The sequence below is a fragment of the Triticum urartu genome, chromosome 6A (genome assembly GCF_056163025.1).
Source record: "Triticum urartu cultivar PI428250 chromosome 6A, HENAU_Tu73, whole genome shotgun sequence".
In the NCBI taxonomy this organism is placed as follows: Eukaryota; Viridiplantae; Streptophyta; class Magnoliopsida; order Poales; family Poaceae; genus Triticum; species Triticum urartu.
This window is the reverse complement of record NC_141878.1, coordinates 149,055,156-149,069,333: the sequence shown is the minus strand read 5'-3', so window position 1 is coordinate 149,069,333 and position 14,178 is coordinate 149,055,156. Positions and strand designations below refer to the sequence as shown.

Genomic DNA, 14,178 nt, shown 5'->3' with positions numbered 1-14,178 from the left:
TGTTACTCGCACATCATGGTATGCTTGCACCCTAAGTCTATGGAACTCAAATTCTACTCTAGTAATTAAGCAAAGTTTGCCCCTTTGACAGTTTGACTATGTATGCAAAAGTTATGCGGTATCGTACTTGAGAAAGACTATATGTTTCTTTTCTTTTTACTGAAGACACGTTGTTCATTCGGAATTTCGTACATCCTTTTTTTTCCTAGTGGAATTTTGAGCCAAAAGTTTCGAAGAATCCAAACATGCAGAACACAGTTTCGAAGAATGATACAGCACGACCTTTCACTGGTGCCTTTTTATAGTAAAACGTTTCTACCGGGCGGCAACCGTGGCCAGCAAGTCGTCAAAACATTCAAAAAGGAAATGTTCCTCCTTTGCCGGTTGCCTGGTTAAGAGGACCCTTGGACGGACCCCATTCAGAAACGTCCAGGGACGGGCTTAGACCTGTGGATCAACACACGACATTATATATACGCACATGCACGAATGGAATTGTTGAAAATCCATGCGGCCGCACAAGTGCGACTTGAACTTTCAACGGGGCCCGATCGTAGGGCGCGTAGCCTTTCAACGTGTACGCTAAGCAACAACTCTACTCTTTTACTTATACTTGCTTGGATGCTCTAGCCTCAGACTCCGGCAGACTGCACTGAGTACGCAGAGACTGAAGAAGTTGGGGGCAGTTAAGTTAGCTAGCCAGTGAGCCATCCTGACCGGTTCCTTGCCTCCTTCCTCCCCGCCAATCAAGGGTTGAAAGGTCAGCCAGGTTCCTGGTCGAGGGGCCCGCCCCGCACCAGATCCTAACCTAACCGAACCCTTATCCTTTCGCCATCCTCTGGATTTTCTTGCGTTTGTCCTAAACCCACATGTGGTAAAACGGCAATGCGACGGGTCGTTTTCTCCGAGGAACCGGACACGCGGGCGCGAGATGGTGCGATCTTCACTCGACTTCGACATACTACAGCTTTTTCGTGCTAGTGGGATATACATACTGGAATGTATACTCACAAAATCCAAATCATACAGACGAAAAAGAGGGCTTGAATGATGTGGATTAAAAGGGTCGGTCTTGTGTCACGAAGATTAAGCTTGTTCTACCCTAAAAAAGAAAGCTTGTTCCTTTTGTTGTTAGGCCAATATAAAGCTTGAAGTGAAACAGTGGTGGTCGTATATTTCATTCTGGAGTAGAGCCGGTAGACTGCAAACTCCAATGCCATAACCATGTACTCGCTCCTTTTAGAAATGGTATAAGTGATGCTGTTTTAGTTTAAATTTAAACTAAAACAATGTTACTTAATAACAGTGATCAAAGTGTTGATTGAGAACGCTAGTAGTCCCGTCTTCTGTGCTAGCAGTAGAATATTGCGAGGAAAGACTATCGAGTCAACTCCTTGACTCGTGCCATCACGTCAGCTCATACGTATACGTCGCCGGTCCGTCGGCTTATGTGCCCAGCCGCCACCTAAGCCGAGCCGAGCCGAGCCAGGGCATGCAGAGCTTCATCCTGCATATTCTTCGATTATTTCTCTCCCTCTCTCGACGCCTACACGTATTAACTAAATTAATTAGAGGATTGTACCCAAAAACATGACAACATGTACATGTGGCCAGGTAGTAGGATGTTTTATACACGTTGCCAATTAACTTCTTTTTTTGTATATGCATCCCATATGTGCTGGGCAGTCACGATCGCGTTGAACCAACTGAAACCACCAACCACTAGAGAGGGTCTAATTTCCTTTGACCTTCAACTAGTCAGAGCCGTGCAAACTCAGGCGATCAAAAATAAAAATACTACTCGTAAAGATGCCAAAAGCCTGTCGTTTTTGGCCGCACCAAACCTTGTTGACCGGCCAGGGCAACCAAGCAGACTTCTATGCACTGTTGTCTTTTACACAAACATGTTGGGAGTTTGGGCTCTGTCCGCAAACTCATGTTTGGCGTCGTATACAAGCTCACGTTTGCTATTTGTAAGGCGTCGCAAACTTGAATTGGTGCAGGTCACCATAAAAAAAACATTTGGTGTTTAAGTCGATTTTCAGGCAGAAGGAAGGGAGGCAAGGCGGAACTTCGAGGCTAGGCAGGGAATGAGTCGTAAATGGAGACGGCATGGGGCGGGGGCTTGACCGTTGCGTGTGGAGGAGGAGGGCTTTTAGTTGTTTATCCCCGCTCGGATTATGCGGACCTCGTCGGGGGTAGGGGCAGTGCATCGAGTGGTAGCAAGGCGAGACCTCGGAGCCGAAGAAGAGGCATGGAGGCAAGCTACTGGAAGAGGAAGTAGAAAAGGAGGGTCTTTAGGGAAAAGAATGGGTGCCCATCCAACGAGTGGCAAAATTGACTTACATGAGAAAAAATGAATCAATTGGAGCTTATATAGTCACGTCGATACAAGTTTAGAAGTTCAAGACGTTTTAAAATTGGCTTACCTAGCAAGGGTCATATGCTCACACAAGTTCGGTTAAATGTGCACTCTTAACTCTCATTTTTTTTTTGCATAAGTCTTTTCTTTGAGTAAATTGCATCTTTCACAGTCAACTCATCAAGCCACGGCTTATGCCAACGGGTACCACATTTAAAAGTTCTTGTCATATTTTACCATTTACTTCTAATCTTGTGATGTCTTTTGCCACATTCTTTTCTCAAACTAACAAGACAAATGCGCGTGTGAGGATGATAGATGCATGGTCATTGTGTCTTAGTACCTCCGTCCGGGATTACAAGACCGGAGAGCCACCGCAGGTGGACCAAGGCACTTGCCCGATCCTTCGATCTTCTCACAAAAAGCTGCATCGGGAGTAGTTCTGGCCATGGGCAGCCCGGCCCGAACGGCCCGACCCGAAAAAGCCCGACCCGGCCCGGCCCGACGCCACTCTCGAGCCGGGATCGGGCCTAGATTTTGAGCCCGAAGGCCGGGCCGGGTCGGGCCCAGACCCATCGTTTTTGTGTTTTTCTGAAGGCCGGGCCGGGCCGGCTCGAAGCCCGACGGGCTTTTACATGTTTGGGCCGGGCTCGGGCTCAAAAAACAGGCCCGACGGTCGAGCCGGGCCGGGCTCGGGCCTGGGTTTTTTGCATCGGGCTTGGCTAGGCCCGGCTCGAGGTATGGCCAGGTATAATCGGGAGTCTCCTCTACATGCATGCACCCAATGAATAGTCTGCATGCAGCACAGTACTTTTAATCCCCTTCCTGCATGCAGCGCCTTGGCCAATCGTCTCGCGAACCAGCAGCGCTAATAATGCAAGCCGGCCTTTTAATCCCGTACAACCAACATTGGCCAGCTGGACCTATAATTCCGGACGGAGGTAGTATGTGCTTCCTCGGAAGCCTGTTGAGGTCTTCACCCCCTCCTTGGGATGGCCACGCCGGATCTGGCTCATTTAATGGAGGGTGTGAGGATGCCACGACGCGTGTGGGGACTATTTTGTTGTCATTTATTGGTGTGTCACAATGTGCTTGGTGAGTTGAAGGTGCATTTGTTTGCTTGTTTCCCCGTTTAGTAATAGTCAGTGGGTAGAGTTCATGCCCTTGGCCTATGGTTTTAGCCTGTTCCCCCTAAGTTACCCGAGCATTGTTATGGAGATGGAGTTTTTGTTCCCGGAAAGTCCCCTGAAACGCGAAAATAATGAAAATAAAATAAAATTATGAGTGTTCTATTGAACCAGCGGGGCGGAGTAAAAGACATAGCATTCCCTCCCCGCGATCCACCGGCCGCCCGTGTAGTGTGGACATGCACATTCCTTGTCGTCCAAGTGGGATCCGATCAAAGGTGCACGTGCGTGCCGATGAACGCCACAGCGCGCGCGCGCACACACACACCCACAGTGGTGCTAGCTAGCCTCAGCTTCAGCGCACGTCCCGCCATGCACGTCGCCGTCCGTCGGCTTTGGCCTTTAGTTGGTCGAAGCTTCGCGGCTAGCTGCACCGGTCGACCGTCCTCGCTTTGCCTGCGTGCCACGATATTCCCTCGTCTCTTCTTCCTTCGCACCCCGGCCAGGCCGGTTCACACACGTAAAAAAAGATGAAAAGAACGCATGTTGTGTAAAGCGCGGACATCCCATCGACGGAGCGTGAAAAGCGACCACTGTTTGCCGGCTAAATCTTTGCGTCCCGCGGATCTCGTTCACAAGAGACAGAGATCGTCCACGCGCATGCTCGATTCGGCACGCTCGGCCCAAGTGGACGTGCACTACACACGGCGGCGCCGCGCGTGTTTGCAGTGCACCGGCTGATCGGCGGTCGTGGAACCCTAGCTTGCTCGCGCCCGCGGCGAGCCCGACCGTGGCAGGCCACCGGCGCGCCACCAACAGCGACGCCACTCCGTAACGCAAGCCGGCGCAGGCGACCCGATTCAAACATCCTTTTTTTTCCTTTTAGAGAGAGAGAGAGAGGAGGGGAGGTAGGAATCGGCTCAGCTGCCTCGAGTTAACGGCGCCATCGCCGGGGGCTCGCTGGTGCGGGCGGGCGGGCCCCGCGCCAACGACCCGTTCGCCAGTGGGCCGCCACCTCGGGCGCGACGCTTCGCGGAAACCGCGCGGGTCAGCCACGTTCCAGAAGGCGACCCCACACCCACCCTGACCGTCCGATCACCCGTCCTCTCCATCCAACGGTGGGCTGTCTCCCCGAGCACCCCCTTTGACTCGTCGCGGGTCTCCTATAAGTAGCCGCCTTCCCCGTCCGGCTCGAGAACTCTACTCCCCCTTCCTACTGCGGTCAGTGCTACTGCGTGCCATGGGCGACACCGGCGCGAACATGGGCCACTGGGCGGGCATCTACGGCGTCGGCGGCAATGGGGCCGCGGCGGCGGAGGGCAGCGTGGTGACGGTGTCGAGCCCGACGTCGGGGGGCTCGGGCGGCGGGAGCCCCACGAGGTCGGCGCCCGGGGTCGAGGGGGGCCGCGTCGGCAAGCCGGCGCGGCGGAGGTCCCGCGCCTCGCGGCGGGCGCCCGTCACGCTGCTCAACACCGACACCACCAACTTCCGCGCCATGGTGCAGCAGTTCACCGGCATCCCCTCCGGCCCCTACGGCCCGGCCGGCGCGGGCGGCGGGCCCGTGATCAGCTTCGGCGCGGGCGGTGGCGACTACGGCCTCGGCGGCGGCATGCCGGTGCGCCCGTCGCCGAGCTCGGCCGTGATGTCGTTCGACCACCTCGGCCACCACCGCCCGTCCGCCGCCACGTCATCCCTGCAGCAGCAGCAGCATCAGCAGAGCCAGCTGTTCCGGCCGCAGCAGCAGCAACAGTACGCCGACTACGGCGGCGGCGGCGCGGACATGTCGTTCCTGCACGGGTTCGAGTCGTCGGCGGAGGACAGACTGCTGCTGCAGAGCATACAGGCGGCGCAGATGCTGCCCCGGCCGGCCTCCACTAACACCCCCAATGGCTACAACTTCGGATGATCCCCTCACCACTCCACCCCTATACCCCGTTGATCAATCAAGGTACACTTAATCAGAGAGCCAGCGAGAACAGCAAGCTTTGCTTTCTCCGCTCTGCGAAGACGACGACGTTGTTGCTGTTCCAAAGGTTAATTTTTGCTGGCCTTGCCGTAGAGAGGGCGTGCGATGAAGCAAAGGCCAGCTGATTAAGACAGTAATTAGTAGTTGTAATAGTAGCCACGCCACACCACTTTACAGGTTCAGCTACAGTTGATTAGGTGCATGTGAAACGGAAGGCATGTAAATAGTTTTAGCTTTCGGTGCGTAGTGTAGTGCAGCGGCAACGAGTTGATAGCGAGGAATCTTCTCCTCCTCCTTCGAGATTGGACGCCTCGCCTTAGCTTGTCTCGGAAGCAAAGTTGGGGACTGCAACCACCACCATGCATGCATCTACTGTACTATAGTACTACTACCACTGGTCAAGTCGCCGCTCCTAATTGATCACATGTTGTTTTCTCAAATAAATGTGTCTCTTTCTTTAGCCACGCCCGCCGCCTGTAATTTGTTCATCTTTTAAAAGATAAGGTATCAGCTCCTTAATTTGTTCTCTGACTAACATGTTCGAGTGCACATGTACCGTGTTCCTTACCGTGATTAATTAACTGATGACTGCATTCTGGAAAAAAAAAAACCTCAAAAAATAAATTCGGGAAAAAAAATCTGATGACTGACCTACGGGCTATCGATCTCAGCCGTTGAGGCGTGTATAGAATGTAGATATGTGGGGCCCACGAGGAGCTCGATCGACACATGTGCCATGACGACCCGCTGACGTACGGCAGGTCAAAGTCACAACTGTCGTCTAAACCGAGACTGGGAAAAGTCCAACCCAACTCGAGTTAGCTTAGTTAATCAGCTAAACTAACCATGCTTAATGTTTTGCCTCCTTGCACACGCAAGTCTTTCAGTGTGGTCAAGCTTTCACGCGTAGAGGGGTGGATCGGTAAATGCATGTGTGGTATCGTTATCTACTTATTAAATTTTTTGGAGCAGATAATGAACGTCGTATCCAGCCACCCGGGCTTTTGCTTGCCGAGGGTGGAGGGCTGGAATGTGACGTGTTGCGGAAGCCACGGAACACGTTTGCTTCTATATACTTGATACTTGTTGAAAATATGAGTAAATTACTACGAGATTTAATCCGAATGAACATAAGATAAATCATGACAGCAATAGCAAATATTAAATTAATCATGTGAACTAGCATAGTAGATGAACAGATTGACGGGATGGAGAAGACTTGCTTGACGGCGCAATGATCTGAAACGGTGATGAGAAACCATACGAAGCGGCGGCGGCTAGGGTAGACGTCTGGCAAGGCGAGCGAGGAGGAGGAGCGCGCGTGTAGGTCTCCTCTTCTCATGCTCATACAAGTGGTAGAAGAACTCACCTTATAAAAAGGTGCAACTCTCTCAACTTTCAAGGTGGGACTAAACTTTAGTCTCACTCACTGCACTCACATGTGTGTATGAATGGGTCAAGAGAATTTCAGAATTTTAGTTGGGCTTTGGACCAAAGACCTACTAGCAAAATTCCAACAATACTTTCCTAGTAATTTTTCTTAATACAATTTAGACGTAAATGCTCATATAAATGTATACATATTGAACGTGAAATTTAAGATTTTAACCCTGATGAGCTGAATATATCACTGCCTTTCTAATCATTCAACAACAAGTTGGTTTGCAGCTCCTTCTAGTTGTATTTGTCTTAGTTTTGGATTAAGCAGCTGCCCTCCCGACAAGGAGAGCGTGAGTATATATGCGGCGACATGCCCAAATGTTTTGTGTCTCAGCCAGCGCTTGCTAGCAACCTGGCATGGTGTGGCCTGCCCGTGTTACATTGACAGGGAGATACATATGCATGTGCCCTGCCATCTGTACAGCGGTGCGTGCTTGAGTTTTTTTAAAAAATAATACCCCTTTATTCAAAAATACTTGTCAAAGAAATGAATAAAAATAAATGTATTTAAAATTAAAATACATCTAGATACATTCATTCCCTCGATAAGTAATTTTGGACGAAGAAAATAAGTACTCCCTACATTCTAAATTACTCGTCGTGGTTTTAGTTCAAATTTGAACTAAAACCACGACGAGTAATTTGGAACGGAGGGAGTAATAAGTACAACTTGAGTGATGAACTGACGTTGGTTTTTCTGGAGTACATATGCTTACACAACTTTATGTATTGGAAGTTAAATTTGTTTTTTCATTTTAAAATTCGGCTAAAAATTCCAGATTTTTCCCTTCTTTGAAAGAAGACTTTTTGCCATGTGCCGTTACAAGTCCCAAAAGTTACCGTGTTTTGCACTACATCACCCCTTCCACTCAGGGGTCACAACAACTTAGGTAGAGGTAATAGTCTTCAGGAGACGAAGTTGCATAAAACCAGCACATTTGGTGCTAAGGTAACCGATTGGTGCCATATTTAGAAACAATCACATTACACCACCAGTTTTAGACTTGCATGTAACAAATCACACTGATTCTCTCATAAGCTCGATTTGTTACACACGTGCCTAAAAAATGGTGTTGCGGTGTGATTTGCTCCAAATGTAGTACCAATCGGTTACCCTAGCCCTAAATATGACGGTTTTATGGTAATTACCTCTATCCGTAAAGACCATACTGGTTGCAGTTTGTGGTGGCATACAGATTTGCAGTGGAAACATATGATCTTCCTAGTTTCTAGCCGAAAATGGTTTGTGAGACGCAACCTGAGGAAGCTCCTCCCAAGTTGGACTACATCCAGTCTATACATGTTTTGTACAACTATCATCGCTTTCCTCTGTTTTCTCTCGTGAAACCAGCACTTGCCATCATCTAGGACCGGATAGCTCAATTGGCTCTATTATGAAGGACGATGAGTCGTGAGGATCCCCATGTCTCACAGAGAAACTGCAAGAGCCTCCATAAGGCAGCAGCGCTTCTCTATTCAAGTCCACACCATTCTCCGCCAGCGTCACATTAGATTCAAGGGCCTGGAGAACTTCTGACATCTTGGGCCGCAGAATAGGGTTGGTCAGCGTGCACTGGAGAATCACGTCGACTGCACACTCTAGCTCGGCTACATCGAACAAATCTTTGAGATCCCTGTCCACTAGTTTATCCAGTTTCTTTTCCTCATTGAGCTCTCTAACCTGCACAGGATTAAAATTTTGACATCGGGTGATAAACAGAGTATACCACGAATTCCATGTAAATGGCAGGAGCGCTGCCTAGCATTATACTAAACGAACGTGTTATCCACAAAAATCCGATGTGCCTGCTTATGCCAGGAAATCAACTAGGCCTTTGCTAAGCATTGTAGTATTAAGGATTTGCCAATAAACTTATTTCATCACCAACTACGAATCTATGATGATACAAAGGAAAAAGAAGTTTTTTGTTTTAGATCTTCCCTATTCATGTTAGCTAAACTTTGTTGGAAATGGTCGTCAAATTACTCCAGGTTATGCCATCAATTATAGTACGTAAAGATTGAGCAAAAGAAGTTACCCAATCTATAATCATCCCCTTCTGGGACTGACCATGTCCGTTGCTCAAGGTTTTAGGTCCAGTGATCAGTTCCAATAGCAGAATACCAAACCCATAAACGTCGGTCTTTTCTGAAGACTGCCCTGTTGAGAGATACTCTGGAGCAATATGACCAACAGTTCCCCGAACTGCAGTAGTAACATGCGAATCTTGTCGGTCAAGTAGTTTTGCCAATCCAAAATCCCCAACGACTGCTTCAAAACTTCCATCAAGCAATATGTTTGCCGCTTTGACATCCCTGTGAATGATCTTAGGATTGCATTGTTCATGAAGATATAGTAGTCCTCTGGCAGCCCCAATAGCAATCTGCATACGTTTACTCCAATCAAGACAAGGTTTTCCATGATGATACTCTGCAAAAAGTTCGCTTTACATTAGAAAGAGAAGGAGGTAGAAAACAAGGGAATAATAGAATAGCAAAACACAGGGCAAAAAAAGTATTACCTCCGTTCGGAAATGACTGACGTGGTTTTAGTTCAAATTTGAACTAAAACCACATCAGTTATTTCCAAACGGAGGGAGTAATTCTTAGTAAGGAAAACATAGACTTCTATTAGAAAAATAAAATCTTGTGGATGTATGAAAGGTTACCTCTCAAGCGGTCAGCAACACTGCCATTTGGCATATATGGATATACGAGCAACCTTTCTTTCGAGGTCATGCAAAATCCATACAAGCGCAAAAGGTTCCTGTGCACAGCTAGGCCAATCAACTCAAGTTCTGTCTGGAATTGGACTTCACCAGTAACATCAGGATCTTTTAACCTCTTGACTGCCACTAAAGTTCCATTTCTGAGACAGCCTTTATAAACAACACCAAAACCGCCTTGGCCTAATATATTCTTTGAGTTAAAATTGTCTGTTGCACTTTGCAGGCCGTGAAATGAAAAATGCTTCAGATGACCCAGTTCCATTTCAAGATCTTGATCTATAGTTGAATAAATAAGTGGTCATCAAATCATGTATTTCCGATAGTAAGGTTATAGATGATTAGCTAATTACCAGAAGAAGCAAAAGGCAAACGCCATCTGCAGTAGTTTAGCCAGCATACAAAGAACAGAACAAAGACTGTGGCACATGTGACACTTAAGGAAATCGCCAATGCTAATTGATGATGGTTCTTCGTTTTATTCGATGGTCTAGACACTGTATCTGTAGTCAAAGGTAAGTTAGTTGCACGCCCAAAAAGGTAAGTTAGTTCAAAAGGGTGCACTTGTAGAGTTGTAGTAAAGATTAAAAAACAGATGATAGGTAAAAACATTACCGTTAGTTCCTCCATTAAGATGTGTGCAGCCATGTAGAATTGAGGAATTGCAAATGAACTTGTTTCCCACGAGACTGGAAAGCATAGGTACAGTAATATTCAGTGAAGTATTGAAATAGAAAGGAAAGGATGATGTGCGTATGACTACGACGAGTTTTAGCATATGAAGGATGACACAAGCACTACTTCACAGTTATGCAAAGAACTTGGATGAGCAAATGGAGCTAAATAAAAAAATGGAGCATATTATACATACTCTCGTACCCACTTACCTGTAGTCATGTGCATAGATTTTTGGAACTGTACCACTTAAATTGTTGAATGATATGTCACTGAAACATATTTCCCACGTCAGTTTGAACATCAAGAATCACATTTAGCCACACCATTTATCAGAAAAGGAATACACATGTAACTGGAGACATACAGGAATGTGAGACCTGGAAGCTTCGCAACATCTATAGGGATCTGTCCAGACAAGTTATTCTTATCAAGGCGCCTGAAAGATTTGCAAAGCAACAGTCATCAAGAAATTAGTTGTCAAACTGTGTGTCTGCTCAGGCTAGTAATTTTAAGAAAAGATAGCAAACATTTTTGTAACATGTATTGCATACGAAAATGTGAATTACTTAGAAATATAAGAAAACCATACAAATAGGTAACTGCAAATATTGCTAGTACAAACATACAACAATTTCACTTAGTTGCCGTGGCCCACGGGCAAAAGAGGAACAATATATCTAGAGTTCTAGACATAATTCCAAATATGGTTCATGTGCATGTATGAATGTTGTGTTACAATTGTATGCATGCTTTTTCCAAACAGTGACATAGCTCCAAAAAAAATATTTGTACACATTGTGTCATCAAGCTTGTACGACTTTGCTAGCTTTATACTCGGAATTAGTTCAATAGATTAGTATCGCAGGTGTAGTGGTTATTGCTTAATTCTACATGGTCTATCTGATATTGTATGACCAGACTTAATTAGAATTCATCATATGTGTTGTATTCACAATAGAGGAGTTTTCGTTTCTTGGGCAGGAATACACAACAAACTTAATCAGAATTCACCTGTAACATATGCATGTAAATCTAACAGACACAGTGATGCTTTAGAGAGCAAGACATAAATAATCCAAATAGATAGATTGTCAATTTGAGGTAATAGATTAGCATATACTTACAAATAATTTAGTTGAGTCAGCTGCCCCAGTGAATTCGGGATTTCACCAATAAACTGGTTACCTGAAAGATCAAGAGCTTTCAGATTGGCCAGCTTCCCTATCTCTGGAGGAATTTCACCAGATATTCTGTTATTCTGTAGTAACCTGAAGTGGGGCAAGAGAAGAAAAAAAGGTTGAGCAACAAAGCATTGGTAGTAAATTTCGTTTTCAGTGCGACAGATGGAAGTCAGGGAAACAAGATCTACAAACAGTACAGTAGAAAGAATACAATCTCATGACTGAGAGAGCACAAGTATAATAAATATGATGCATACAATGCGCATAAGGTCATGTTCATATAAGTAGGGTGAACACAGTATGATGGGTACAATAAGGAATAGAAAGTATTGCTGGACGTTTGCCGTCAATCGTACAAAGTAAGCTTGATTTTTTTAATTTTTTTGCGAATAGAAAGTAAGCTTGATTTAGCTGTGTTGAGTTCTGAAAGAATATGGCACGCCCAATAACACCCATTCTTGTCAAATAAAGAAAAGAAATTTTGTTCAGGAGGGGTTGTACCGCCTGTGATCTCTCAGCATTATTCTATTCACCAGTTCTTGTCCTGGCCTTGAGAGTTTGCACGCATCATAAATTCAACTAAAGGCAAGACTTGCATTGTATAGTTCCCACCTTCAGCTCCCTAACTATCCCGATACTGATCAGGCACTGACGGAATCGCCTAAACAGTAATTTTGTTTGCTGGGTGGGGAGAAAGAGCTTTATTACTCCCTGGCCTCTGCAACCTAAACAGCAGTTGTGCTTCAAATTTTCCAACGGCTAGACACACAAGCACGAACCTCCTCATCTTGAAGCAATTCGGCTCGACAGCTACAAACTTGAAACGGTGTTGCAAGACACACCGTGTCAAATGAACAAAGGAAACAGGAACTGTGATCGGGTAGGTGAGTTCGTTTCCAAGGCCTTACATTGTCTGCAGGTAACTGAGGTTCCCGATGCTCGGCGACAGAGCCCCCGACAATCCGTTGTTAGCCATCTGCCTGCGCTCCAGCATCCAAACAAAACAGCACGGCATCACCAACAACAGCAAAGCAACGACGACAGAAGGAGCATCCGCGCAGGCGCAGTCCGACAACAAGACAACAAATCAGGGAGCGAGATCTCACAGCGAGACGACGAATCCGTCGGGGGAGCAGGCGACCATTGACCAGGTGCAGGGGTCGACGGAGTTGATGTCCCACCCGGCCATCACCCCCTTCTCGTCCCGCATCCGGCTCTTCACCGCCATCAGCGCCGCCACTGAAACGCCGCACAAAGCGCACCGAGCACAGTTAACACGAGAACATCCTCCACGTAGTACCAAATCCCCAAACCCTAACCCAGCCGCCCCAGCCAACGCCAGCCGCAAGCGGGCACCCACCTTCATAGTTGAGACCTTTGGGTGAGAGCGGCGGGTCCCCGGCCGCTACACCAGCAGCGGCGAGGAGCCACGCGGTGGCCACCACCACCACGGCGCCAGCGCCGGCGGCGAAGGTTAGTCTCGCCATGGCAAGTGGGGGCGTGACTGAGAGCGTCTCTGCACGGGCTCCGTGGCCATGGGTGCTGCTGTTATCGAGCGCAGTGCGTGCGCCGGGGACTAGATTAGGGTCGACATAAATCTTAATTAATGCGAGTTGGTCTGAAAAATTGGGAATCTTAATTAATTAAGAAAGGGAGAGGCTAACTGGGCCTTAATTGCTGAGCCCGTAGAATGGAGTGGAGAGACGGGTGGCTCTCGAGGCTCCGGAATTTGTGCCAGTGTTTGGTTTCAGACTTTCAGTTCTGTTTGATTGGTTTTTTTAGAGTAAAACGAGATTGAAATTTGAAAGTCCCGGTTTGTATATACTCTACTAGTGTAAAAAAACGCTTTTATATTATGAAACGGAAAGATTACATCTGAAAGGAGATGAAAATAAGAGGTGCTTGTTCAAAGTCACCCCCTCATAATAAGTGTCTGTTAACGATAAAGAGAGAAGAAACATGACTCTTTAGGATTGGACACACCCTTACTAATGACGGTTAAACATGTGCTAATTGCCTAATTTATTTCCTAATAGTTTTCACTTCTAGAGATGCAGGAGGGTGGCAACCCACCGCCCACCCAGATAGCCACACATGCATGATAGATGCGCGATATATCAGTTTTCATTTCAAAATTAATTTATATTATTCATGGACAGGTGAGGCTCATCTATCTATGACTCTATTTAAGGCTTTCTTGTGTAATTTAGCAAGGGTGTTTTCTATTAAAAAAAGGCATGTGTAGGGCACCCATCGTCACCCACTAATAGATGGGCCTCCGCCACACATGCATGGAGTCATGTTCATCGAGAGGGGTGTGGTGTATCGTAAAACGGACGAAACAGAGTTCTGTTCAATCGCCCATGGTAGAAAAGAGGCCATGTTCATCGGCGAGGTGTGGCGTACTACGGTTTCCACGGGCTACTGTTCATCCACCGACAATTTCCTACCGCCCCTCCATGGGCTACTGTTCATCCGCCAACTGCCTACGACCTCCACAGGGTTCTGTCCATCCATCCCCACCCGGCTGGGGTGTGGCGTACCGTGGCATGCCCTCCTCTGGATCATGCATGTTCATCAAGCGCCAATCGCCTACTACCACAGGGTTATGTTCATCCAACCCCAACGGTTGTGGTGGGGCGTACTCGCGCGGTAGCAACGGGGGTTGTTCATCCACAGGCAAAAGGCTAGGTCAACA

The 14,178-nt window shown here is 47.2% G+C and overlaps 2 protein-coding genes across 2 annotated transcripts; one reads left to right on the top strand and one right to left on the bottom strand.

Moving 5' to 3' along the window:
• The first annotated feature begins 4,678 nt into the window (after positions 1–4,678).
• LOC125517303 (uncharacterized) lies at positions 4,679–5,983 on the top strand. The gene has a single exon (XM_048682496.2). The coding sequence runs from the start codon at positions 4,730–4,732 to the stop codon at positions 5,393–5,395; it is 666 nt and encodes a 221-aa protein (XP_048538453.1). The 5' UTR covers positions 4,679–4,729; the 3' UTR covers positions 5,396–5,983.
• A 2,072-nt stretch (positions 5,984–8,055) lies between these two features.
• Positions 8,056–13,079, bottom strand: LOC125530376 (Leucine-rich repeat protein kinase family protein). The gene is made up of 11 exons (XM_048694782.2): positions 12,841–13,079; positions 12,587–12,719; positions 12,389–12,460; positions 11,424–11,567; positions 10,664–10,735; positions 10,509–10,568; positions 10,237–10,310; positions 9,975–10,124; positions 9,565–9,900; positions 8,935–9,326; positions 8,056–8,576 (listed from the first exon to the last, which is right to left on the bottom strand). Exons 1-11 carry the CDS (start codon positions 12,965–12,967, stop codon positions 8,256–8,258), a joined length of 1,881 nt encoding a protein of 626 aa, XP_048550739.2. The 5' UTR covers positions 12,968–13,079; the 3' UTR covers positions 8,056–8,255.
• Between the last annotated feature and the right edge of the window lie 1,099 nt (positions 13,080–14,178).